The sequence below is a fragment of the Alosa sapidissima genome, chromosome 9, assembly GCF_018492685.1.
Source record: "Alosa sapidissima isolate fAloSap1 chromosome 9, fAloSap1.pri, whole genome shotgun sequence".
In the NCBI taxonomy this organism is placed as follows: Eukaryota; Metazoa; Chordata; class Actinopteri; order Clupeiformes; family Clupeidae; genus Alosa; species Alosa sapidissima.
Window position 1 is genome coordinate 16,894,743 of NC_055965.1, and position 27,500 is coordinate 16,922,242.

Sequence of the window (27,500 nt, forward strand, 5' to 3'; positions counted from 1 at the left end):
TGTGTTAATGTGTGTCTGTGTGTGTGTGTGTATGTATGTGTGTGTGTGTATATGTGTCAGTGTGTGTGTGTGTGTGTGTCTGTGTGTGTGTGTGTAAGTGAGTGAGTGTGTGTGTGTGTGTGTGTCTGTGTTTGTGTGTGTGTGTGCGCGTGTGATACACCCGCGCGCCTGCACGTCTGTTTGCGTGTGTGTACGCGTATGCTCATTGCTCCGCTGATCCCTGATGCCACCTCTTGTCTTGGCTAAGCCCGGGGATTACCTCACTGTCCTCTGTCCTTCTAGAAAAATCCCATGAATAAAAATATCATGATATTTCGATACCATGGGGAAAAAAAAACCAAAAAAAAAAAAACACCAGGTCATACCTCCACGCGGTGCCTTTCAGACCCACAAGAGCCAGATATGCGTGAAACTAACAACACGATCCACAAGTCTGGTGACGGGTTGTTGACAATCGAGTTAACAACCGATCTAATTTGCACACCTCCCTTGCATGCTCATGGAGCAATGTGCTGATCTCATCTTTACCTTCACAAACTGTTTGCAAGTCATCAAATCCTTTCAGTCTGTCTGATATTTACTGATATTATTCCTGGATAATCTGCCTGGATTTGGTGAATAATAATCTGCCCGGATTTGGCTTTGAGGCGGTAAATAAGGTGCTCTCTGATGACCTTTGGGGTTGATTCTGTGGCAGATGGACACACGACACTGAAAACCTCTGAGTGGCCCTGTTTGCGTGCCAAAAGTGGACAAGCCACGAGTTTTGCGTGTCTGGTTACAGTTCCTTTTTGAATTTCTCTTGAAAAACAAACAAAAAGAGAAGCTGTTTTTTTTTTTTTTTGAGTAGAGCAGGCTGTTTGTGGACATGCGCTGCCTGCATCATTGCCACCGATTCTTACAGTATGACTCCACACACACACACACACACACACACACACACACACACACACACACACACACACACAGACACACACACACAATCAAACACGCACACACACACACACACACACACACACACACACACACACACACACACACACACACACTCAAACACACACACACACACACACACACACACACACACACACACACACACACTCAAACACACACACACACAATCAAACACACACACACACACACACACACACACACACACACACACACACACACACACACACACACACACACACACACACACATACACACACACATCTAGGTTCAAGTTCACTTCTCCCAAATCTGCACTGTCCATGCTTCTTTTGTGCCATGACACACATACAAACTAAAGAAAGTGCTTAGCTAAGCAGCCTGGTCAGCACTTCACTGCGCTGCTGCCTGGTTAAACGGTAACGGACAGCGTGCCGTTTGGCTAGGGCCAGCTGTTTGTGAGCAGCGACGCTAAAAAAAACAAAGCACGTGCTAATGACTGACCACCAGTTTGGGCTCCTAAATCACGGTGGTTTCAGATTGACGCTCATTAGCGGCAGCACAAAGGGACACAGGGAGGCGCGTCAGTGGAGAGGTGCAGCGTGAGGCTGTGACGGAAAGACTACGAGATCGAGGACTTTCAGTTCCTCAAGTCACTGTGGGGACGAACGTTGGCAAAGAAAGTCCCTTACCAGACACCAGGTCTCAAAAACACAAATCAGGGAGTTAGAGTGTCACAGGAGACCCCCCCCCCCCCCACACACACACACACCCACACATACACACATACACACACAATCAAACACACACACACACACACACACACACACACACTCACGAGTATCCTTACCCTGGTCATGGAGGTGGTCCTGATCATTTTCCTCCGTGATTTCTTTGGCTTCCTCTGGACGTCGTCGTCCTCGTCGTAAAGGTCCTGCGCAACAGAGAGGGACACAGGGAAATACTGGGCACAGGGAGGAGGGGGAGGAGGTGCACAATTAAACACACCATCTTAGTGCCTCTACAGCACTTACAAACTTTAGCAGAGGTGTCAATAATTCTGGAGGGTACTGTATGTCATATAAACCATATCATATCATAATTATATTATACAATATCATTGCAGTCTTTCAGGGATTCATATGGCTGTGTGGGCCCTAATTTCATAGACTGGCAATTGGCATCAAGCAAAGCAACCGATTAACTAAAATCACTGACTAGCAGCTAGCAATGAGCAAATGCCGTGCATAAACTAAGCACAGGAGTCCCTCACGTGTTTGCAGAGAATCTTGCTTTTGGTGTCCAATCAGCAAAATGATTTTACGTTGTTATAAGTTGCTAAATTAGTTATATTAGTTAAATCTCTTGATGCCTCAAAAGCTGAAATTACTTTAACTTGGTTGCGCTGCGTTTCGTGTGGCTTTTGAGCCCTATAGAGCTCTGTAGTCTATAGGCCCTATGTGTGAATGCTCTGTAGTCTATAGGCTATAGGCCCTATGTGTGAATGCTCTGTAGGCTATAGGCCGTATGTGTGAATGCTCTGTAGGCCATAGGCCCTATGTGTGAACGCTCTGTAGGCCGTATGTGTGAATGATCTGTAGGCTATAGGCCGTATGTGTGAACGCTCTGTAGGCTATAGGCCGTTTATGTGAATGCTCTGTAGGCTATAGGCCCCATGTGTGAATGCTCTGTAGGCTATAGGCCCCATGTGTGAATGCTCTGTAGGCTATAGGCCGTATGTGTGAATGCTCTGTAGGCTATAGGCCCCATGTGTGAATGCTCTGTAGGCTTTAGAGTGTAACCTGGGCCTGCGCGGCGTCGTCACTGGCCTCCTGCTCCGAGGAGTAGCTGTCGTCGTCATCCTCCGAGTAGTTGTCCATGTCTGGGGAGCGGTCTGAGGAGAGAGAGAGGGAGAGGTGACCGGTCAGGGTACAGCAACACAACACACACACACACACACACGCACAGCACAACACACACACACACACACAAACACACACACACAAAAAATGAATCACAAATAGGGTTCAGGGGTTTTTTTTTTCTCTCTCTCTCTCTCTCTCTCTCTCTCTCTCTCTCTCTCTCACACACACACACACACACACACACACTAGAGCTGCAACTAACAATTATTTTCATAGATTCATCTGATTATTTTCTCGATCAATTGATTAGTTGTTTGATCGGTAAAATGTTTACAGTCAAAGAGAAGTAAAGATGAAAATATTAAAGTTAAAGATAAACCCCCCATGCGGGCCCAGCCACTGGGCACTCTGGCTGCTCAAAGGGCCTGAGGAAGCACATGCTGCTGCTGCTGCTGCTGCTGAGGTTTCAGTGCGTTCAGCAACTGACCTGGAACCAGTCTGGGCACTAGGGCTCACACTGCCTAACATTACAAGCCTGTTGTTTCTTTTCACAACACTTGTATCAATACTACAATATTTTTACTTACAACACTATATTTCACAATATGTGTAAAATAGAACAACTAACAGTGCCACAACCTCCCACAATCCCTCTGCAACACTGCTACTGCTACACACTACTTGCTGTGCAATACTACAACAATCCTGTAATTATTGGGGTGAAAAAAACTGATCTTAGACCAGCACGGGGTATAACAAAGGATCTGACTAAATCCACAGGACAGTCGGCAGATGAATCCCCCTGCAGCTCATCGGGGGGGCCCCATAATGCACTGCAGCCAGGATCATCCGTCACCACCATCGCTCCTCTTGGGACTCCTCTGTAGTCTCCCATCGAGAGCTGGGCGGGAAGAGCTATCCCAGGGGGCTTTGCAGGAGCAGCAGCTTAATGCTCTCTCAGCGACCCCAACTGTTTTTAATATAGCGCCTGTATGCTTCTGTCTGAGGAGGATGGGGGCGCTAGGGTAAGGGGGTGGGGGATGGGGTTGGGCACTGGATTTCAGCTTGATGAGAACGGCATGCTGGGTAAAGTGGTACATGTTAAGCTTCACAGGCTGGGCCTGACGAGGAGGTGTGATGAGAAGCCATAAACATTCACTTTTTTTACTGTAAAAGCCAGAGTCAGGGCATGGAGGTGCTTTGGCACTGTTTTGGTTAACAGTATGGAATGTGTGTGTGTGTGTGTGTGTGTGTGTGTGTGTGTGTGTGTGTGTGTGTGTGTGTGTGTGTGTGTGTGAGAGAGAGAGACTATACTTTTGTGTGCATGAGTGCATGCCTTCCAGTGTGTGTGTGTATTTGTATATGTATACAGTGAGTGTGTGTACTGACCCGAGGCTTTGGCCTTGGCTTCAGGGTGGCCACTGGCATCCTCAGAGTCGATGGGCTGGCTGGAGAGCGAGTACACACTCAGCTCGGCCGCACGCACCGGAGCCTCCTTCACGTTGTTATGGAGACCCAGGATCTGACCCCCGTCCGTAGGGTGCTGCATCACCTGTAAACACACACACACACACACACACACAAACACAGTTAGAATAAACATGAATATGTGCATGTACAGTAAGCAGACCTGCACAAACACACACACACACACACACACGCACACGCAGACACACACACACATTTTCTTACAACTCTCTAGTTCCCCGTTGTTCTAAGCACTTCCTTACAGGCCTCTCTCTCTCTCTCTCTCTCTCTCTCGTTCTCTCTCTCTCTCTCTCTCTCTCTCTCTCTCGCTCTCTCTCTCTCTCTCTCTCACACACACACACACACACACACACACACACACACACACTCTCTCTCTCCCTCTCTGAATTTCCCATCCATCACGGGGGCAGCTCGTGCTGTAGTCCCCCTCTCCTCCCTCTCCACTTCCTTCTGAAATGACAAGGCCTTTGACAGCCCTTAAGTAGCAATCCTGCCACAGCTCTTTGTGTGTGTGTGTGTGTGTGTGTGTGTGTGTGGGTGTTGGACACCAGGGGCCCACACTTATCCCTGACTCCAGCTACCATGAGAGCTTGAGGACGAGAGAGAGATTGGGAGAGTAATTGCAGTAACTTCAAAAATGTGATGTGAGCAGGAAATAGAAAAGAGAAAGGAAGAAAGAACGACAGAGAGAGAGAGAGAGAGAGAGAGAGAGAGAGAGAGAGAGAAAAGGGGGGGTAGAGGGTACCACACATCTCCAAATTATCCATGGGGGGACTTTTTAAATGCCAAGGCTTTTAGAAGGGTTGTAGAAAAAAAGAGAGAAACAGAGAATAATCAGTGGGAGAGGGAAAGAGATGGAGAGAGAAGGATAGAAAAGGAGGTAGAGAGACAGATAGAGAAAGAGAGAGAGAGAAGTAATAAGGGAAAGAGATGGGAGAGGGGGAGAGAGAGAGAGAGAGAGGTAATAAGGGAAAGAGATGGGAGAGGGGGAGAGAGAGAGAGAGAGAGAGGGGGTTGGCAAAATTTGATAATTATTCACACCATCTAGAGAGCCAGCATGAAAATTCCAGCTCAACACTCCGAGAGGGAACAAAGAAAAGGAAACAGCTTACACACACACACACACACACACACACACACACACCTACACACACACACACACACACACACACACACACCTACACACGCACACACACACACACACACACACACAGATACACACATACACACACACACATACACACACGCACACACACACACACACACAAAACACAGCCTTCACACTCTTGCTAACACTATTCGATACTCTAAAGCAAGATATGTGAGTGATCCTCTAAAGCTCAGCTTGAGGAAAACACACACACACACACACACACACACACACACACACACACACACACACACACACACACACACATACACCATCAATCCCACACTCACACATATTTTAAGAACTTTAGGAAACTCAAATATAGATTCACACAAACGAACCACCACACACAACTGAAGTCCTTCCGACACACACATGCTCATAAACCTAAACACACCCACGCACACACACAGACACACACACACACACACACACACACACACACAGCTGACATCCTCACAGCACGAGTCTTTCCAGTACACTGGGGCACTTTTCTGATTACACCCCTTGCATGCTACGTTCCATAACCTCACTCGGGGGCTCGGCAGAGGCGTACGCTCCGACCCGCCGTATCCCACCGCGGCAGGGAGCCGTTCCAGCGACTGTTCCAGGTAAACATTGCTCCAGTTCCGACACGCTCCGACAGGAAAGAAAAAGATACTCCGCTCCGGTTCCCTAAACAAAACGTTCCCTCTGTGGTTCCGCCAGCTGAGTCCTCCTTCTCCAACTGCACTTGGCATACTCTATGCTCTTAGACAGTGAATGATTGAGACGCATACCATATAACTTACTATTGATTTGGGACAAAGTACAGTATATGTCTAAGAATGGTATATATGGCATACTACTGTGTATACCTTGTTCTAATGGTGAATTTGTGGGGATGTGTAGTTCTCCTGAGTGCACTAAGTGGAAGGGCCTCTCCTGTTTGCCCAAAACATCTGGACACAGTACAGTATATGTCTAAGAATGGTATATATGGCATACTACTGTGTATACTAGGGGTGTAACGGTTTATGCACTCGTATTGAACCGAAACGGTACGGGCGTCACGGTTCGGTGCATGAATTTACACGGAGAATACACGGTATAAAAATACATAAAACTCGTGTGCGGATTAATTAATGTCATGCGCAATTACTGTTAAGTAGCGAGACTTACGGTAGTTCTTTAGCGACACCTAACTCTAATCTGTAGCCTCGCCTTAGCTCTGAAGCTCTGATTGGCGCCTATGTTCTTTTTTTGTCAGGTCGTCGGTCAAGTCAGTCAGTCAGAGATAGCAGCACTAAGCGAGTGGTGGCGACCCACAAGAGTTAGAGGATCCGCTGGTCTCTTTAAGATCGCAAGTTTAGAACTTCACAGTAACGTTAGTACAGGCGAAAGAGTGGTGGATAAGATGAAACTGTGTCGGCGTTGTTCAGCAGTTGTTGGGTATGTGAGTGGAAAAAATGCTACACATATTTGAAGCCATCACCCACATGATGTAGGCTACCTATCACTGAAACGAGGGGTAAAAAACTTCCCCTGCGCTTCAGCAGCCTTTGGATACATATACAAATAGGGCCAAAACCTATGGCTTAAATTAAACGATTTCGTAATGACAGAAAGCTATGTAAATCGCGTGGTAATTACCTGTTGGGGTAACTTGTAACTTCTCACATGAGGAGCTGGTAGTGTTAAGTGCATAGACAGTAAAGTGACAACGCTAACCAGGCTAATAAACAAACCATGCTACGGTGAGTTAACGTCAAAAGGACAAAGTCACGTGACTTCTAGTTGTAGTCTGTTTATGAAATGAAAGGAGCAATTTCGTTTTAAAAAAAAAGGCAAAATAGTGTGATATTTTCACAGTTAGTAGGCTAGATTATTACTTTACACACAATGAAAAATATTGAGGGAAATTGTAGACCCTTCCATATACAACTTAACACAGATGTTGAAGGTCTTGCTTAAGTGGATTTTTAAAAATAATTTTTCTATGTAATTTCAGAAATAAGAGATGCTGTAGGCCTATTTTCAGTTTTTATAGCTGATTGTTTTATTTTGTTTACAAGTTACAGATGGAGTCTGGGTACTTATTGTACTGTTTAGCCTACATCTTACACACTTCAGGCTGTTGCAGATAGCTCAGGGAAGAGACTGTATGACACTAGGTGGTACAGCCTGAGAAATGTACAAAAAAAAAATGCTTTCTGCATTTTTGTTTTGCTTTTCCCTCCATTGTACCGAACTCGTACCGAACCGTGATGTCCGAACCGAGGTATGAACCGAACCGTGACTTCTGTGTACCGTTACACCCCTAGTGTATACCTTGTTCTAATGGTGAATTTGTGGGGATGTGTAGTTCTCCTGAGTGCACTAAGTGGAAGGGCCTCTCCTGTTTGCCCAAAGCATCTGGAATTGAGTTGTGATCTCCTTTATCATTGCAACGACTCTGATTTGGGACATACACTGGGCTTGGAGAAGGAAGGAGGGAATGAAGATGGAGCTCATCCCTTTCTCTAAGCAGCTCGTCTGACTGCCTAGCCTGTCCGGCCCATTCCACGGCACTCTCCTGGGTACATTTTCTGCAAGTTCTCCCGTGCGCCTTATGAAAATGTGTCCTTTCCTTATGGGAATGTGTCCTTTCCTTATGGGAATGTGTCCTTTCCTTATGGGAATGTGTCCTTTCCTCATGAGAATGTGTCCTTTCCTTATGAGTGTCCTTTCCTTATGAGAATGTGTCCTTTCCTCATGAGAATGTGTCCTTTCCTTATGAGAATGTGTCCTTTCCTTATGAGAATGTGTCCTTTCCTCATGAGAATGTTTCCTTTCCTTATGAGAATGTGTCCTTTCCAAATGAGAATGTGTCCTTTCCTTACGGGGACTGAGTAGATATAATGTCCTCGCTCAATTTCCACAGATCCTCGACAGTAGTAATTATCTATTTTTTCAAGCATTTAGGTGTCAATTTGAGACACTGAGTGGAATTGAAATATGGAGAAGATGTAGATTTTTGTCTGATATATTTCAAACATAATTCTGCTGTGCTGGCGTTTGTTTTGTGGGGAAGTGTCCTGAAAGGACATTAAAAACTTTGTGGGGAAGTTCCTGAAAGGACATTAATCTTGGAGGTAGGGTCAATGAGCACTGCTGCGATCTAGATTATTATTAACCCATACATACTATGCACACTCGCTCTTAAGCCTGAATGCATGCTCCATTTTCTGTCAAACATCCGTGCGTTTCAAACGAAATGACCTAATTCCGTTGTTGTTACATGTAACTAGTTACTCCTCAACACTGTCCAGAAGCCTTCAAACAAAATAGCAAAACACGTGCAAAACGTGCAAAAGTCGGACAAAAAAAGAACGGTGAAGGTTCCGTCTGTATCTGTACAGTATATCTCGTGCGGAACATAAATTAGCCACAAGTGTATGAGCATGCAGACAAAACGCCTTGTCCCATTACACACCAATGCACGCTTCCAAATGTGATGGAGTCTCTCTCTCTCTCTCTCTCTCTCTCTCTCTCTCTCTCTCTCTCTCTCTCTCTCAAGAATGTGGGCGGAAATGAAAAAGGTCACGAGGGGTTGGAGGTGAAGTGTCAGGGTCAGCCTGGTCTCCACGGCAGTGTGGTTGCAGGAAATGATCCCAATGGCCTTCGTCTCATGGGCAGGAGCCTGAGCTCTATTTAAGAGCAGGGCGTAGTGGCACAGGGCTTAAAATTCATTTTTCAAAATGGGGGAGAATTCCCCCCTTAGGTTATTAATGTAGGGGGGATTTACACAATTTGGGGGGGAGGGGGGGTCGATTCTGATACCAAGTCAAGAATTGCGATTTCAATACTTCGATACTTTTTTTAAAAAAGTGTTTGATTTTGGGGCCCCCACCACCCTGACGTCATCAGTAATATATACTGTAGTGGGATCATTCACAACAGTGGACATCCTAGATTCTGCTTGACTCTCTCCACACACACAAACACACACTGAAAATGATAGCTTATGTGATATGTTTCTATCATATATTTTTGAATTCATATAGAGTGTATTTATTTAATAATGCATTTAGCATTTTACTAGTAATTACTAGTAGCTAAACATATTTAGTAATTTGAATGCCTCATATTGACGTTTAACCTATAACACTTAGGCATATCTTTAATGTGGTGTGTAGGTCCAATTGAGTGCACATTGCTGATGAGTAGGTGTAATTGAGTGCCTGTCACTTTAAGAAAATACGTGAGAGTAATTCTATGGAGTAATTAGCCCCCCTTCAACCTGACGGTTTTAGGCTATAGTCGCTAGTGAATAAAAGTTGTACATAGTGCAGTATGTGTATGCAAATTATTATGTTTTCTATGTCATTAGATACAATAAATGTTCAAAAAACTAACATGTCGAAGACAATCTTTCTGGGATCAAGTGTTGACGTGACCTGAGCTAGCAGGATCGTTACCAAGGAGCTCTTTCCAGATGTAAAAGTTTGCCATGGTAGCATAGCCTATTTGCGTAAGCGCAAAGTGGCTCTCTCTCTCTCTCTCTCTCTCTCTCTCTCTCTCTCTCTCCGTGTGTGTGTGCGTCTGCATGAGGCTATGTTCAATTCAACTCGCCACTTAATGATTAGGCTATATTAACGTCATCAGACAGGCTGTAAAAGTGTATGCGGGAATTTCTCGCATTATGATGGCTAGAGTTGCGGGACTTGAACAAATTATGCGCAATACCCGCAATCCCGCAGTGAAATTTAAGCCCTGGGGCAGGTATTTAGGTGGGTGTGGGTGCTGTGAGGAGGGTGGGTGTGTGTGTGTGTGTGTGTGTGTGTGAGGAGGGTTGGTGGGTGGTGTGAGAAGGGTGTGTGTGTATGTGTGTGTGTGTGGAGGGGTCTCTCTCTCTTAAGCCTGAATGCATGCTCCATTTTCTTTCAAACATCCGTGCGTTTCAAACGAAATGACCTAATTCCGTTGTTGTTACATGTAACTAGTTACTCCTCAACACTGTCCAGAAGCCTTCAAACAAAATAGCAAAACACGTGCAAAACGTGCAAAAGTCGAGCATGCAGACAAAACGCTGTGTCCCATTACACACCAATGCACGCTTCCAAATGTGATGGAGTCTCTCTCTCTCTCTCTCTCTCAATTCAATTCAATTCAATTCAAGGTTGCTTTATTAGCATGACTGTAAGTAAGTACAGTGTTGCCAAAGCACAATTAAAACAGCATAACAATTAGAACATTGACAGCATTACAGGAAACAGTAACATGAAAAATTGTGTGTATACCCTCACTTTCTCTCTCTTTTTCCACACACACACACATATGCATGTGATCACACACACACACACACACACACACACACACACACGGGCAGCATACACATTATAATACATTGGATTAATTACAGACATTAGGTCGGGTATTGTGGCAAAGTGTCCGACTCACTGTCCCTCATGTCGTGGCAAGCTGTAACGTATTTTGCAGCCAGCGGAGCAGTCAATCCTTCTCCTAGCAGGTGGGCCAATTTATCACTGTCTTTAAGGGAGCTAAAATTTGGAATTTTATTTGAGAATTGTAAAAAATATATTTTTCTAATCTGTTCAAACTTTGGACAGTATAGAAGAAAGTGCATCTCTGTTTCAACCTCACCAGTCATACAGTGACCACAGAGCCGCTGCTCTTTGGGAAGCCATGATTTTTTGTACCAGCCTTTCTCTATGGCAAGGCTGTGGTCACTTAGCCTGTACTTGGTAAGAATCTGTCTCTGCTTTGTATCTCTGACGGTGGAGAGGTACTCTGCCAATTCATAATCTCGTTTTAGTGACAAGTAACATTCTAATTTGGATTGTGATTTTGTTTGATCATCCCAATGTTCCAGATACTTATTCCTACTTTGATTCATAATTTGTTTTACTTTGATCTGATTTTGAAAAGCAGTGCTGGTCTGAGATCGATGGGTTAGAGTATTAGTTAACTTCAGAACCAACTGGCAAAGGGGACTGGTTTTAGGGCTGACCTCTTGGGTTTTGTATGCTTGAAACTGTATGGTGTTCTCGTCACTAGAATTTAGGTGGATCCAGAATTTTAAAGATCTTTTTTGTATATTTAATGCCAATGGGAATCTGCCTAATTCTGCCCTGCCCTCTCTCTCTCTCTCTCTCTCTCTCTCTCTCTCTCTCTCTCTCTCTCTCTCTCTCTCTCTCTCTCTCTCTCTCTCTCTCTTTCTCTCTCTCACAAACACACACACACAACTGTTCTGCTGTTTGCTGTTCTGTCTACACCAACTGCATAGTCAAGCGTGAACTACCTACCAAACAATGACAATGTCAACAACAGGACAAGCTGAAGCTGATGATAACAGCACATATACCACGACATAGAAAGACATACACACACACACAGATGTATGGTTCTCTCTCTCTCTCTCTCTCTCTCTCTCACACACACACACACACGGTTCGCAGACGCACACATCCATACATACACAAAAACACACACACACACACACACACACACACACTCTCACCTCAGCCATGTTGATGACCCCCACAGCGAGGGTCTTGTAGCCCAGGATGGTGCGGTTCTTGTAGCGTTTGCGCCGCTGGAGCATAATCTGCAGCCGGTTAGCATCACGCTTCAGGAAGTGGGGATACTGCCAGCACAACAGGACAAAAACAAACACTTCTTAATATTCCACTGGCAGTTATTACAAGGTAAAGAGCGGTTACATACTACACTTTTACTACTCCTTCAATGATCACCATGAGTTTGTGAATATTATAAAATATATAGAGCTGTTGAACTGTGAAAAAAAGGCATGGGAAGCCTCATGAAAAGGGCCTCATCCACTACAGTCACTAAAAGCACTCTCTTCACGCTGTGGGTGGGTGCACAGTCTGATGGGAGGGTCGGCCATTTTTTTTCTTCCTTTTTCAGGTCAGCGAGGTCAGGATCGGGGTGAACTTCATTTCCACGGCAACCACGTTTTCAGGAAGTGGACATAATAGCTCCCATTGAAGGATGATAGAGGGAGAGAGAAAAAGAGAGAGAGCGAGAGAGAGAGAAAGAGAAAAAAGAGAGAGAGAGCAAAAGAAAGAGAGAAAAAGATATATAGAGAGAGAAAGAAAGAGAGAGAGAGAAAAGAAAGAACATGAGCGCTTTACGGCTTTGCCGGGGAGAGTGGGCGTGTGAATGGTTGAGGGGGTCAACGCATGCACAACCTGTTCTCAACCTAAGAAGCCCCTTCAGCGACTCATTCAGACCTCCCATCCAGCTGCGCTCCACACACACAGCACCTTATGTTGCCATGTTGCAGGGACTAGTCTAGGCACTAATCCAGACATAAAAGAGAACTTAAAATAAAGATTCCAAGTGAAAAAAGGCTTTTAGTCTGGGACTAGTCTAGGCACTAATCCAGACATAAAAGAGAACTTAAAATAAAGATTCCAAGTGAAAAAAAGGCTTTTAGTCTGGGACTAGTCTCAATCCAGACATAAAAGAGAACTTAAAATAAAGATTCCAAGTGAAAAAAAGGCTTTTAGTCAGGGACTAGTCTTAATCCACACATGGACTAAAAGAGAACTTAAAATGAATGAGATTCCCAGTGAGAAAAGGCTTTTAGTCTGGGACTAGTCCTTAATCCAATCCTAGTCTTAATCCATCCCCTGGTCTAAGTGTAGGCCCAAGTGTGATGTGTGTGTAGGTGGGCGCGGAACCCTTACCTGTAGGGAGAAGGTGAGCTCCAGGTCCGTCTCCATCAGACCACTCGGGGGGAGCATGTACTCGTTTGACCTCAAGATTCGCTTGGAACCCTGTGGACGAGAGAACACATACGGCAACTCAGCAACCGTCTCTAAACAGGTCAGTTCCATTCCGTTGGATTGGATTCCATTGAATTAAGAAGATTCAATGAGATTCACATGACCTTCTGGGACTGTTACAGTACTGACAGGAAATACAGGTTCCTTTCAAATAAGCAGGCATTCAAGCACTAACCAATACACAAATACAAACAAACACACATACACACACACACACGCACGCACACACACATACGCACACACACATAAACTTGGACAGCTTAGACACATACCATCGCCCCAAACTGAACACAGACACACACACACACACACACTCACACACAAAGAGAAAATAATTTCAACTCAGAGCATTACAACTCCTTTTTATTTGGTTTATTTACAAACCACCATTGAGGATGAATACAATGCCAAGGTGCTTTAGGAGACCTGAGACTCAAGCTGCAGAGCACACACAGGAGAGAGAAAGCAGCATTGCTGGGCTACACACAGGAGACAGGAAGCAGCAGCGCTAGGCTACACACACGAGACAGGAAGCAGCAGCGCTGGACTACACACAGGAGACAGGAAGCAGCAGCGCTGGGCTCCTCTGTCTAGTAGCCTGCTGTCTCAGTGCCAACCTCTTCACAGCAGCATGGGCCATTAAGATACTGAAGCAGCCGCACAGCATGGCTACCCTCGTCACTGTCATCACCACGAGCTGAGAGAGTACACATGCACACACACACACACACACGCACACACAGACGCACACACACACACCACACACACACAGGCACACACACACACACAGACACACACAGACACACGCACACACACAGACACACGCACACACACAGACACACACTGCTGACAACCCTCCAGCTGACATCTTGAGCACTTTCATGTAGAGAATTGTCACTGTACAATGCACCAGTGCTCCGTGCTCCGCTCTGAGACAGTAGACTGGAACAACACACACACACACACACACACACACACACACACACACACACAGACACACACACACCAGGGATCTGAGCTTATCACACGCACACACATACGTGCACACACACACACACACGTAAGCCTGCTATTTGGCTGTTGACTGCACACACCCACTCACACACACATCAGGGACTAGAGCAGTGGTCACCAACCTTTTTGAGCCCAAGATCCCTGACCTCGCCCTGAACAAAGACAAGATCTACCATGAAGCGTCAAAAGAGAATCAAAGCTAAAATACTTCCAATTTAAGGCCTTTTATTTAGGCAAATGTATCAGGTCAAAAATAGCCTATGCTATTACATCCTCCACCCCCTTATAGACTACAAGCATCAATGAGATAACAACACTTAACATAGTCTTTATTTACATGTACATGATTTTGGTTTTGATTTTCTAATCTGAGTAAGTGTTTGTGACAACACGTCATGATCAATTTGATAATGTTTGATCGCTGTTTTGGTATGAAGCGTCTTTCACGTAATGAATGCGCACTCTAGGAAGTGAAAGTAACCGTAAGTAATGTGGCCAAGGCCTACAACGCGCTCCGTGTCCGTTACAGCTGTCTGTGCACGTACGTAATCGATTGCATTCTTCAAATGGAGAACAAATTCCTGACAGTTCCTGATCGCTAAACATTCGTTTTCTTTCTCTTTCTTTCTTTCTGTCAGTTAGCAGTTGATGTAGAAGCACCTAGCATAATTTGACTTCAGCGGTGAAGTCCTGTTGCGAGAGAGAGAGAGAGCGCACCTGCAAAGTGGTGCTGTGCGTGTGTGTGTGTCTGCATCATGGGGTTACGTTCGGTTCAAGTCAGAAGTTGGTCCGTCCGGTCCCGCATTTACGCCGCTCCATTATTAGATTAAGGTTATCAGACAGCGCTGTAAAATATGTGCAGGAATTTCTCGCATTATGATGGCTAGAGTTGCGGGTCTTGAATAAATCATGCGCTATACCCGCAATCCCGCGCTGATTTTTAGAGCCTGTAAACGTTTTTATTTTTCCTGTTATTCTCGGGATCTACTGGGCAAGTCCTAATCTACAGGTCGATCGCGATCGACGGGTTGGCGACCACTGACTAGAGCCTTGCGCAGGCTGGAAGTCACACATGAGCTTACAAATTCGCTGATACACCAGGGAGGAAGGACACACACACGCACACACACACACGCACACGTACGTACAGGCACATACATTGCCCCTAGAGAAATAAGTAGGATCTATGTGAATGATGAATGATTTATGAACACCACCAAATAATTATTCAGTTCCCACAGTATATAAACTGACAGCAATTCAAACCTAGCAGCGACTAGCAGATCTTCAAAGAAAAAAGAAAAGAAAAAAACTTTGGCATCTCTGAGTGAACAGTGAAATTTATGATAAGATTAGAAAGTTCCAGAATATTCCAGAAAATAAATACTAGATGACCTAAATGAGAGGGGCGGGAACAAACAAGGAGGCCAAAATTGACTCAATCCTGTCACCTTAAATTATTCAATATCCAACCGATCTTTTGTGGCTCAATAGTACAGTACATCACTTCCAGACATTAATAGTTGCCTCATATGTTTGTGTTGTCAACATAACAGAAAAGTCTTATGCCGCACCCAATGAGAAAACAGAAGAAAAGTTTGGTACTTAAAATCCACTGCCATCTCTCTCTCTCTCTCTCTCTCTCTCTCTCTCTCTCTCTCTCTCTCTCTCTCTCTCACACACACACACATGTATATGCCTCAAGTGATAAATACAAACACTCAGACAGACACATCAATACATGGTGATAAAATACAGATCAACAACACAAACACAAAACACAAACACACACACACACACACACACACACACACACACACACACACACACACACACACACACACACACACAGAGCGCATAAGGGATTGAAATATGCCTCAGTGTGCAGGCTTTGAAGGCAGCCAAACAACTTTAGGCTAGTCACAGTTTGAGAGTTTAACCAAACGCTGTCAAACGAGACAGTTTCCCCCTCAGCTGTTTCAAGTCCCAGCTGTCTCAGACACTGACACAAGTTCTGCATAAACAACAGGAAAAAAAAAATAAAGCCTTTGCAAAACTGACTGACACACACAAAATCCTTCTCATTTTCTTGATATTTTGTTTCCAGGGCTTGCAAGGAGTTGCAAGAGAAAGAGAGAGAGAGAGAGAGAGAGAGAGGAGGGGGAGAGGGAGAGAGAGAGAGAGAGAGAGAGAGAGAGAGAGAGGAGGGGGAGAGGGAGAGAAAGGACACAGCCTTGGTTCTGGTTACGTGACACGCATCAGAACCACACTCCTGTCACCTTGCTGCGTAGACAAACTCGTAACGATCCGATTCCGGACAGATAAAAAAATAAAATAAAAAAAAAAAACGCTGAGTCAAGCAGCCAGAGGGGTTGGTGGTGGTGGTGTGGGTGGTGTGGGTGGTGGTGGTGGTGTGGGTGTGGGTGGTGGTGGTGGTGTGGGTGGTTGAGAGGGGGACAGTGAAGGAGAGCGACGGCGCTAAAGGAGAAGAAAGGAGAGGAGCAGTGATGAGAGGAGATAAAGATGTCTGTGTAAAGGTGCCTTCAAGGAAACAGCTGCCATCACTCTCCAGCTCTCTCTCTCCTTCACTCTATATTTCTCCTTTACTCTCTCTCTCTCTGTCTCATTCACTCTATCTCTCTCTCTCTTTCACTCTATATATCTCTCACTCTTTCTCCTTCACTCTGTATCTCACTCTCTCTCTGTCTTCTTCACTCTATATATCTCTCACTCTTTCTCCTTCACTCTGTATCTCACTCTCTCTCTCTCTCCTTCACTCTATATAGCTCTCACTCTCTCTCCTTCACTCTCTCTCCCACACTCTCACTCAGCAGCCTGAAATGCTGTTCAGTTTCAAAGCAGGACTATGACTGTACAGAAATGCCCCACCCCAATGACTAATACAGAGAATGACAAAATATAACATATAATCACTCTCTAGTCACACTCTGCATCTCACATAAATTATCTTTATCTCTCTCTTTGTGTCTCTCTTTCACACACACACACACACACACACACACACACACACACACACGCACTTTGCCTACACCCAACACACACACACACACACACACACACACACACACACACACACACTTACTGTAAGTCTAACTCTAACTGATTTAGTCTAACTACAGCTGATTTAGTCTAACTACAGCTGATTTAGTGACTTGGCAAAATCTATTTGCTAATTTAGAACCATGGGTGAGACCTGAAGCACGACCTTTTTATAGTAGGGCCCCATGACTAACGAGGCTTCTCCTCTAATACTGAGTTCTAACGTCTAACCTCATTTTCCTCTCCTTGAAGCCCAAACAACGACACCCTTTGGAATGTCTCTGGGTAGATTTGAACAAAGGTCTTAAGACATTTCTTTTTAGCAAAGCTTTTGGTCCCCTTTAAATGTTTTTTTAAAAACCTTTAAATGTTTTTTTAAAAACCTTTTCTTTTTCTTATTCCTTAAACTGCTCATCTTTGTTTTTGTTTTTTAACCTGTAGCACTTTGAGATCTATGATGAAAAGTGCATTATAAATAAAATTTATTATTATTATTATTATTATTATTATTATTATTATTATTAGCAATGTGAGTGGGACTAAGCAGACAGTCTGGGACCCGCAACGTAGAGTTCAAGATTCAACACTGAGCCAGCTGCCGTTTCTCAGAGCTGCTCCATGCTGTATACATACAAAAGTACGCCTAGCTATGTGTGAATAGGCGTGGTGTGGTGTGGTTAAGTGCGGTACACCAATACATGGTACCATGCACCCGCAGCGAGGCACAAGGACTGCAAATAGCCCGCTGGCGCTGATTAAGAGTCTGAGGGATTTGCCGGCTGCCAATCCTGAACGGTGTGACAGCCAGGCAGCAGGGAGAGTACCCACAATACCCCTGGGCCAGACACGGAGACGGAGAGATAGAGAAAGAGAGAGTGAGGAGGGAGGGAGAGAGAGAGAGAGAGAGAGATGCAGGCACAGTTCCATGGGACAGGAAGAGCTTTAGGCAGAGTTTTTTTTTTTTTTTTGTACAGGGTTACAGGCCAACAACTACAGATTTGCCAGTCTGAGTCTGAGGTTACTTAACAGATTGGCAACCAGCGAATGCTCTCCCAGTCACTGACAAGGTGGCACTAGCAATACCAATTTATACTATCTGCTGTAGACAGCGTTATGAATCTGTGTCAGTAGTAGTTGTGTGCAATTATTTTCACAATAGTGTCAGTATGACTAGGAAGGATAAGTAAGGGATAATGTATAGAACGCCGGTCATTATCGGGAAATAGGTCACGACAGGGCGAACCGGACCCCGACGGGCAGCGGAGAAATATCAGACCACCGAAAGTTGCGAAGGCCCATTCAAGTGAATAGAGCATTCCTCAGCATTATGAAGAGCCGTGTAATAATGTCTATTAAAATCTAATCTTTACATGGTGTGACAGCAAAAAAAGTTGTGTTGAGTGACAGGATGTGTTGTTTTTGTAGGGAAGTTATATTTTTTGTCAATAATAAGAGCTGTCATGTTATATATATTAACACATACTGTATACATAAAGAGTAGGGGTAAATATCATCTGATTATCCTCAACCTTAATACTAGATTAATAAATTGAGAAGTGCTGTGTAATGTCTATTTAATCTTGTCCTTGTATCTACACTCTAGAGATTTAGTTTCATATAAGAACTGCTAACCTGTGTAATAAAGACTTTACTATAATGTCATGATGACCTATTTTGTACATTGTACAAAGGATATGTTATTTGATGTTATGAATGATATATCTATCCATTACGGACATCTAATATAGCAAGGCAGCTCTTGTTTTTGTTAGGGAAGTCAGTCTATATTTTTGTCAACAATAGCACATTCTCTCACTCAACACAGTCATTTTTTCTGTTGCGCCACTAAAACATGTTTTGAATTTTAACAGAGAGGTCACTGTGACCTTGGTGACCACAGCGGAATGCTGGTGTGTGTGTGGGGGGGGGGTTTGTTCTGCATTACCCACAATCCCTCATTCCTTGAAAAGTTCGAACCACTCCACTTTTTCCACAGAGCAAGCGGTCACCTTGGCAACAGTTCACTGAGACCCTGGTAACCGCGGGTGAGCCAATGAGTTCAGACCGACAAGCAAGTACAAAAGAAAGAAAGAAAGAAAGAAAGAAAGAAAGAAAGATTCTACCACACCTGTATTTTCACAGCGATAACCACAGAGTTGAGCTCCCTGTCCAGCTCTTTGAGCACGATGAGCTTCTTCAATGTAAGGCTACACAACCTGGAGAAGAGAGAGAAGGAGAGAGAGAAAAAGAGAGGGAGAGAGAGGGAGAGAAAGAAAGCATAATTATTACATGCTTCATATCCTGCAACCACCTGAGCCCTCATCAACCACCCACTTCAGAACAGCCTGTTCCTCACAGACACACACAGACACAGACACACACACACACACACAAACACACACACACAAACACACCATCATCAGCTAGAGCTCATTATAATGATATAAGGATCATTTTCTCCACAGGTGTTTCAGCCCAGAGCCAAAGACAAGCCTGGTGCACACAGAAACCACACAGAAGCTGAGGAGTGTGTGTGTGCGTGTGTGTATGCGTGACTGTGTGTGTGTGCGTGTGTGTGTGCGTGAGTGTGTGTGTCTGTGTGTGTGTGTGTGTGTGTGTGTGTGTGTGTGTACTGTATGTATGTATGTGTGTGTGTGTGTGTGTGTGTGTGTGTGTGTGTATCTGTCTCTCTGTCTGTTTGCAGTGTGTTCTAACAGTCCTCCAACTTCAGATTTACCTCAAGCTTTCAGATTTATCAGAGTCTGAATGCCACAGACCATTGCCATATAGCCACAACAGTCATCAACAAAGAGAGCATCATGGGAAGGGTCAACTCCCTGTCAAAGCCACAGCAGAGAGAAAAAGAGAGAGATAGAGATAGAGAGAGAGAGATAGAGAGAGAGATAGAGAGAGCGATAGAGTGTGCACAGGCGCGTACACACACACACACACACACACACACACACACACACACACACACACACACATCTTGGCCATTGATCGGATACAGTTTTCCCCCGCTGGTCTGTTTTTGGATGGAGGTAAACTCAAAGGAGTGGAGGAGAGAACAGAAGTAGGCTTGATTGGGATCTCTATTCATTAGAGAAGGAGAGAGAGAGATGGAGGGAGACATGGACAGAGAGAGAGAGAGAGAGTAAATGAAATGAAAGTTGGAGAGGCTGAAGAGAGCGTGAGAAAAGAGAGGGGTGAGATGAGGACAGGTGTGTCGTACGGAAACGCACACACACACACACACACACACACTGAATGCCTATTGAACTCTTAATGCTCTACATCTCCTTCATCTTGTTATCGCATCCTTTGGATAAGATGGCGAATCAGCATCATGGGAAAAAAGAACAGAAAAGAAAAGAAAGAAGAGCTCTCGTCTCGTTCTCTTCTTTCAACCTGCCTCTCTTCCTCCCTCTTTCTCTTCTTTCATACCTGCCTCTCTTCCTCCCTCGTTCTCTTCTTTCATACCTGCCTCTCTTCCTCCCTCGTTCTCTTCTTTCATACCTGCCTCTCTTCCTCCCTCTTTCTCTTCTTTCAAACCTGCCTCTCTTCCTCCCTCGTTCTCTTCTTTCATACCTGCCTCTCTTCCTCCCTCTTTCTCTTCTTTCATACCTGCCTCTCTTCCTCCCTCGTTCTCTTCTTTCATACCTGCCTCTCTTCCTCCCTTTACCCAGCAATACAGACCAATACCCTCTTTAAAGTGGAACTCAACCCTAAAGCAACATTATGCTCCAACACTATATTTTCATCACATATATATATAGTTGATTGTGCTGCCATCAAATGTACTAACTCCATATACAAATGTAAGGCTTTTAACACAGTGTTTCAGTACGTCTCATTCTCCTCAGCAGTGCAAGGAAAGAAGGGTTGCACTCAGACAAACAAGAAAAAGACAGAGAGAGAGAGAGAGAGATGGAAAGAGACAGAGAATGTGGAAAGGTCATAAGAAAGAATGAAATATGAACAGAGTGAAGGAATAAGAGAAGAAGTGTAAGGAGGGGGGAGAGGAAAAGAGAGAAGTAAAGAGTATGTGTGTTTTAAGAGGGCAAGAGAGAGGGAGAGAGAGAGAGGGAGGGAGAGAGAGATAGAGAGAGAGAGAGGGGGAGAGAGAGGGAGGGAGAGAAAGAGAGAGAGAGAGAGAGAGAGAGGGAGGGAGAGAGAGGGAGAGAGAGAGAGAGGGGGAGAGAGAGGGAGGGAGAGAGGAGAGAGAGAGGGGGGAGAGAGAGGGAGGGAGAGAAAGAGAGAGAGAGAGAGAGAGAGAGAGGGAGGGAGAGAGAGAGAGGGGGAGAGGAGAGGGAGGGAGAGAAAGAGAGAGAGAGAGAGAGAGAGAGAGAGGGAGGGAGAGAGAGAGAGAGGAGGGGAGGGAGAGAGAGGGAGAGAGAGAGAGAGAGGGGCCCTGTGACTCAGTGTGGGCCCTTGAGGGGATTCAGTTGGAGAACTGCCGTGGGAGCTGCTACCTCAGCAAAACTCTTTCATTCTTCCGTTCACTGCTCCCTCGCTCCATCTCTCTCTCTCTCTCTGTCTCTCTTTCAGATTCGTGTTTGTTTTCTGTTCACGCTCTCTCGCTCCACGCTTCTACCTCTCTCACAAAAATGTTTCTCTTTCACTGGACTTCATTATGTTCTCTCTCTCTCTCTTTCTCTCTCTCTCTCCTTTCCATTTCAATTTATCTCTTTTATTTCTTTTTTCTACCCCTCATTCACCTCCCCTCTCTCCCTCTCTGCTACAGTCCGGAACATTCCAGCACCAGCGGAACCCGGGGCCTGGGAAAACACACACACACACACACACACACACACACACATATTCAACAGCTTGCACACCCTAAAACAAATCACATTTTTTTTCTTCTTATTTTTGCCTGTTTGTCTCTTTCTCCCTCCCCCCTCTTTTCTCTCTCTCTCATCACCCACATATCCAGATACACACACACATCCACACAAGCACATTTAAGTAGTAGCGTGAACATGCTTACAGTTCTATGACACCTTCCACAGTGTGTGTGTGTGTGTGTGTGTGTGTGTGTGTGTTTTTGGATACCATAGGCTTACATCTTTACAACTTTGTTCCAACACGACCTTACCTCCACTGACTGAGTTGGAAAGAATCTGTGTAAGCACCATATGTGGCTTGTGTGTGTGTGTGTGTGTGCGTGTGTGTGTCTCTGTGTGTGTGTGTGTGTGTGTGTGTGTGTGTGTGTGTGTGTGTGTGTGTGTGTGTGTGAGTGTGTGTTAAAACATGGTCTCACAGTATAAGACCATCCAAAAAGCCTTTCAATGAGAGTCCATCCTACGGTCATTTGAGCTGATTAAGGATGACAATCGTGCTGGTACCACGCAGTCTGTTGCCATGTTAGTGCGTTATGGGGGAAATACACTAATGCATTATGGGAGAAATACACTAATGATGTGTTTGCTGGGTGAGGTGCATGCCGAGTAATTTCAGCAGCTGACAGATTGAGCTGTAATGGGTCTCAGTTTTACCACCGTGCGAGAGAGAGCGCAAATGCATGCATGACAACTTAGTGCTGCGGTAGGCCAATCTGGCAGTGTGTGTGTGTGTGTGTGTGTGTCTGTCTGTCTGTGTGCGCGCTACTGCACACACCAGCCCATGTATGTAAATGTCAATTGAGCAGTGGCCTGCATATAGTCAAACCACACCTAAAATACGCACACACACACACACACACACACACACACACACACACACACACACACAAACACGGCACACGTGTGCACACACAGTCTGCCTCTACCTCCCTGATGTTAATGTGGCTTCCTGTGGGTGAAGTATGAGGTCATATAGCTCACAGTGACAAGCACCAAAGAACAAATCCAAACTAAACAAAGACACACAGACACACACACACACACACACACAACCATGCACATGCACACACACAGACACACACAACCACGCACACACACACGCACACACAGAGAGAGAGAGAGAGAGAGAGAGAGGGAATGAGGGTGTCCCCTGCGGAAGTGTGTGTGTGTGTGTGTGTGCATTGTGTGCGATTAATGAAGGACAATAAAGGTTACAGTGACATTGAGAATATTATACAGGCTGCTTCCTGCACTATAAAAAAAAAGCACAAAAAAAAACACTCATACTTAGTCACTCAAACACACACACACACACACACACACATGAATTCACCCCACACCTCTGATTATCGCCCGGGACACAAGACTATAAATAATGGAAAGATGACGACCGTCCCATTCTGATTCGCTGGAAACCATTAACGGCACAGCGTTTCCCGATTGGTTGACAGACAGGTGTGTGTGTGTGTGTGTGGGCTTGGCTTCATCCCTGCAGGCTGTGTGAGACAGACCGTAAAAGACAACCTCCACTTCACATTCGCATTTTAAGCACCTCTCCCGACCTTGAGATGCATAAGCGCCATAACATGCCCCATGACTAGCACATACATCTCACATTAGTAGCATACAAGCCACTGGACAGTACAATGGGGACAACACATACCAACTAGGGATCGACCGATATGGTTTTTTCAGGGCCGATACCGATATCAATTATTACCAAAACAGGAGGCCGATAACCGATATGTAAAACCGATATGTCAGTTGTCAAAAAGGGGGGTAGATCGTAAAGGCTATATGCTGCAAAAATTCAATTAAAAATCATTTAATTATGCAAACTTTTCTTTCTTCTTTTGATACACAATTGTCTATCAACTTGCATCACTTTGCAAGTGTAAATCCTGTGTATCATGTTAATCCAAGAGCTGAGTGATGGCAATTATTTTCATAGAGTAGGCCTGCACAATGGGCTATGTGCTTGTTAAGGGACCTGTCACAAAGAGGATGCTTTGCCATCGTGTGTGTGAGTGCACGAGAGAGGGAGAGGGAGAGGAAGAGGTGCATGCGTGATGGCAAGTGTTATGGTTGAATAGTTTAACAAAACAGTTTTAAAATAGTTCTTAGGCTATTTAAGCATGCAATTTGTGTCCATGTGTAGGCTATAAGCTACACTTTTGAGAGCCTAAAAGGCACGTTAATAGCCAGCTCATGACGCGATTTTGTTCAGGTCGGATTAAATTACGGTTGGCCCTTGGTGCATGTAATCTTTTCTGACAGTCCGTTTCAAAAAGGAGCAATTATACTTTTTGACGTTCGCTATCGCATAATTTAGGACTTGTCTGTACTATGTCCGCCGAGGTGTCCCGTTATTCACAATTAACGAATGAGGCGGAGGCAGAGAACTCCCGACGTGCAGCACCCGAGTTTGTGGGTTAACTAGTAAACAGCATCAGTAACGTGCGTTAATCGGGAATTCGCTATTATATTATATTAGTAGCGTTAGAAGACCTACCGCTTTTAATTTTTTAACAAATCTTCCACAGGCTATAATACTCTACCTTACTGTAGTGAGTGGACCTTACTGGCTATAATACTCTACCTTACTGTAGTGAGTGGACCTTACTGGGAGGCTACACTGGGTGAGCAACTGAAGCGTCCCGCTCGCGTCGCGTAGAAATAGTTTCAGAAGACTGGCCTAGTTTCTTCTAACGTACGTGCCACTCTCACGTCTGGTGCATAGCCAGTTCTATTCATTATAGTGGAAGCTAACTGTTGCAGCAGATGCTACATGAACGGAGCGCTTCAGTTCCGTGACCGGTGTAGACTCCCTGTTGTGCAGCCGCACTATTGGGAGATAAGTGGGCACAAGACTTGAGGGCCTGGCCAATGGTATCTGATCAGCTGTCAGGGGCCTTGAGATCACAGAGCCGGGTGACAGCCTGCTCAGCCTCTGACAGACTGTGTACACGTGTGTGACTGTGTGTGTGTGTATGTGTGTGTGTGTGCACATCAGTTCGTCAGCTACACACAAGTAAGAGATGTCATATACTGTCTCATCATATGAACCATAGAGTATGATAGTAGTGCATAGTAGCATAGCATAAGTATACTGTAGCCTAGCATAGTTATTAGCCCAGTGATGCAAAATGCTATCTGTCTGGGAGGAAGTCAAAGAAGCACTTAAACAGGTCTGACACAATGACTCATGGGATTTTCTGTGGTGCAAAAGGTCTACAGGTGCACTGACTAAGACATAAATAAATCCTCCCATCTTAAGTCATACCCTAACCCCACTATTAATAGGATGAAACGCAACAAATAGGCCTGGTCGACTGGCCACATCTAAGCCGCCATTAATCCGCTGGGCAGGCAGCCCTTCTGGGATCGTTCAAGAGATTTTTGAAGAAGTTCGTATTAATAGCGTGGAGCTAATTCCCCATCCCATCCCACACAGTCTGGCCACAGTGGAGTGAGTGAGGGGGATGCCACAAATAGAGAGGTGTGGGACGGGACGGGCTCGTGTGGTCTCTGCTCAGGCCTGATAAACTACTTTGGTTAATTCCCCCCCCCCCCCCCGGTGGTGATGGTGATGGTTGTGCTGGGGTGGCTCGTCTGGCGCGTGATGAAACGGGTCACTTCCTGTATCGATGACTCCTGAGCCCTCACAGGAGCAGGGGGGGGGGGGGGGGGGGTGTTGCCTGGACGGGGATTAAGGTCGACCACATGATGTTCTCTCTTTGGCCCTGCCTCTGACGGTTTCTCTGTCTTTCTCTTTGGCCAACACTCTCTTCTCTGAGCCTTGAGTGCACTGGGTGTTTTTTACTCATATCAGAGGCAACTGAAAGACCTGATTCACCTGCAGAAAGTATTCTGTAAACATATCATTTTTCTGTATGTGTTACACTGCCTTCATTTATTCATGCATTCATTCATTCATTCATTCATTCATTCATTCGTGGTATTATAAAAGAAACTGCTGGGTAAAGAGTAGCCTATTGCCTTTGCTTCTCTCTCTAACCCACTATTGCCCAATTATCTACTGTTCTCTCTCTCTCTCTCTCTCTCCATCTTTCTCTCTCTCTGAGAAAAATCTGTGCTTGATTTTTGTCTGTGTTGGACTATGCTATAGAATATATAACAATGTAAGCTTAAAAGTCATATCAGCTGTGCTCTCCATCCCCCTCTCTACCTCCCCTTCCTCACCTCCTCTCCCTAAATCCCTGAACAGAAGGGCCGAGCTGTGCTCCCATAATCCCAGTAGCGGACTGAGCAGGTGGGGCTGCTCTGATCTGGGACTGCCCTGCCCTGCCCTGCCCTGCACCATTGCTGCCGCTCCATGTCCTGGATCTGGTGCCAAGCGCAGGTCCATGCACACGTCCGGGGCCAGGGGAGGGGCGGCTGACTGAGCCAAAAGCACCATCTTGGATCTGATCATGCCAAGGCTGTCTGCTTAAGATGTCATTGTGCCACAGGCGCCATTTTTACAACTGATCATGCCAACACTGTCTTCTGAGACAGATGTCATCGTGCAACAGGTGCCATCTTGGATCTTGATCGTGCCAGAGACGCCATGTCATAGACGCCATTTTGGATCTGATAATGCCATGGATGCTATCTTGGATCTGCTTGTTTTTGGCGAGCCACCAGGGAGAGGGTGTGCACAGTGCAGTGCCATGGTATGATTTATGAGGAGGGATTCAAGTGGGTGCATTCGTTGGGCAGCCATTTTGGATCTGTTTGCTCTGCGATTTGGCTGAGGCTCTTTGAATCGCATGGATGCAGATGCACTCGAGCACAGCATCTGCTGTTTGTGTACCCGGTCTTGGGAAACTTGAAACTCACATGTTGCTAGGCAATGGTAGCTCACACAAACCAACTTCTCTCTCTCTCTCTCTGTCTCTCTCTCTGTCTCTCTCTCTTTCTCTCTCTCTCAACCCCTCTCCCTCTCTCCTTCCATTTCTCAGACCCACCTGCTCACGTCTGGAGAGCCAGGGCTAGATGGAGTGTGATTCATAGCTGGAGCTCAGATCTGTCAACGGCCAGCCAGACATAACAGACAGACACACACACAATCTCAAAAGCCAGATGACATACACAGCTTAGATAGCAATGACACACTAATCATTCAACAGTAAACTTGCTAGACTGACATCAACCATCATGATCTATGGACAGTGGTTCAGGCCCTAGTTTAAACATGTGGGCAAGATGTGTTGCAAAGTCTAAAGTCTAATGGACTCGACACATGCATGATGGATAATGGCATCAATGTATAGCCTACTCTAAAGCCCAGTCCACATGTATGTGTGTTTCTGTGTGTGCGTGTGCGTGTGTGTGTGTGTGTGTGTGTGCG

General features: G+C 45.2%; 1 protein-coding gene across 1 annotated transcript in view; it reads right to left on the bottom strand.

Annotated features, from left to right (window-relative positions):
* LOC121717989 (phosphofurin acidic cluster sorting protein 2-like) overlaps nucleotides 1–27,500 on the bottom strand; it is a 108,429-nt gene that overhangs the window by 58,456 nt on the left and 22,473 nt on the right. Inside the window, exons 2-7 of the mRNA XM_042102715.1 lie at nucleotides 19,432–19,519; nucleotides 13,131–13,220; nucleotides 11,936–12,061; nucleotides 4,185–4,347; nucleotides 2,733–2,824; nucleotides 1,781–1,864 (exon numbers count right to left, since the gene is read on the bottom strand). Of these exons, the coding sequence (XP_041958649.1) occupies nucleotides 1,781–1,864; nucleotides 2,733–2,824; nucleotides 4,185–4,347; nucleotides 11,936–12,061; nucleotides 13,131–13,220; nucleotides 19,432–19,519 (643 nt within the window). The remainder of the gene's footprint in view (nucleotides 1–1,780; nucleotides 1,865–2,732; nucleotides 2,825–4,184; nucleotides 4,348–11,935; nucleotides 12,062–13,130; nucleotides 13,221–19,431; nucleotides 19,520–27,500) is intronic.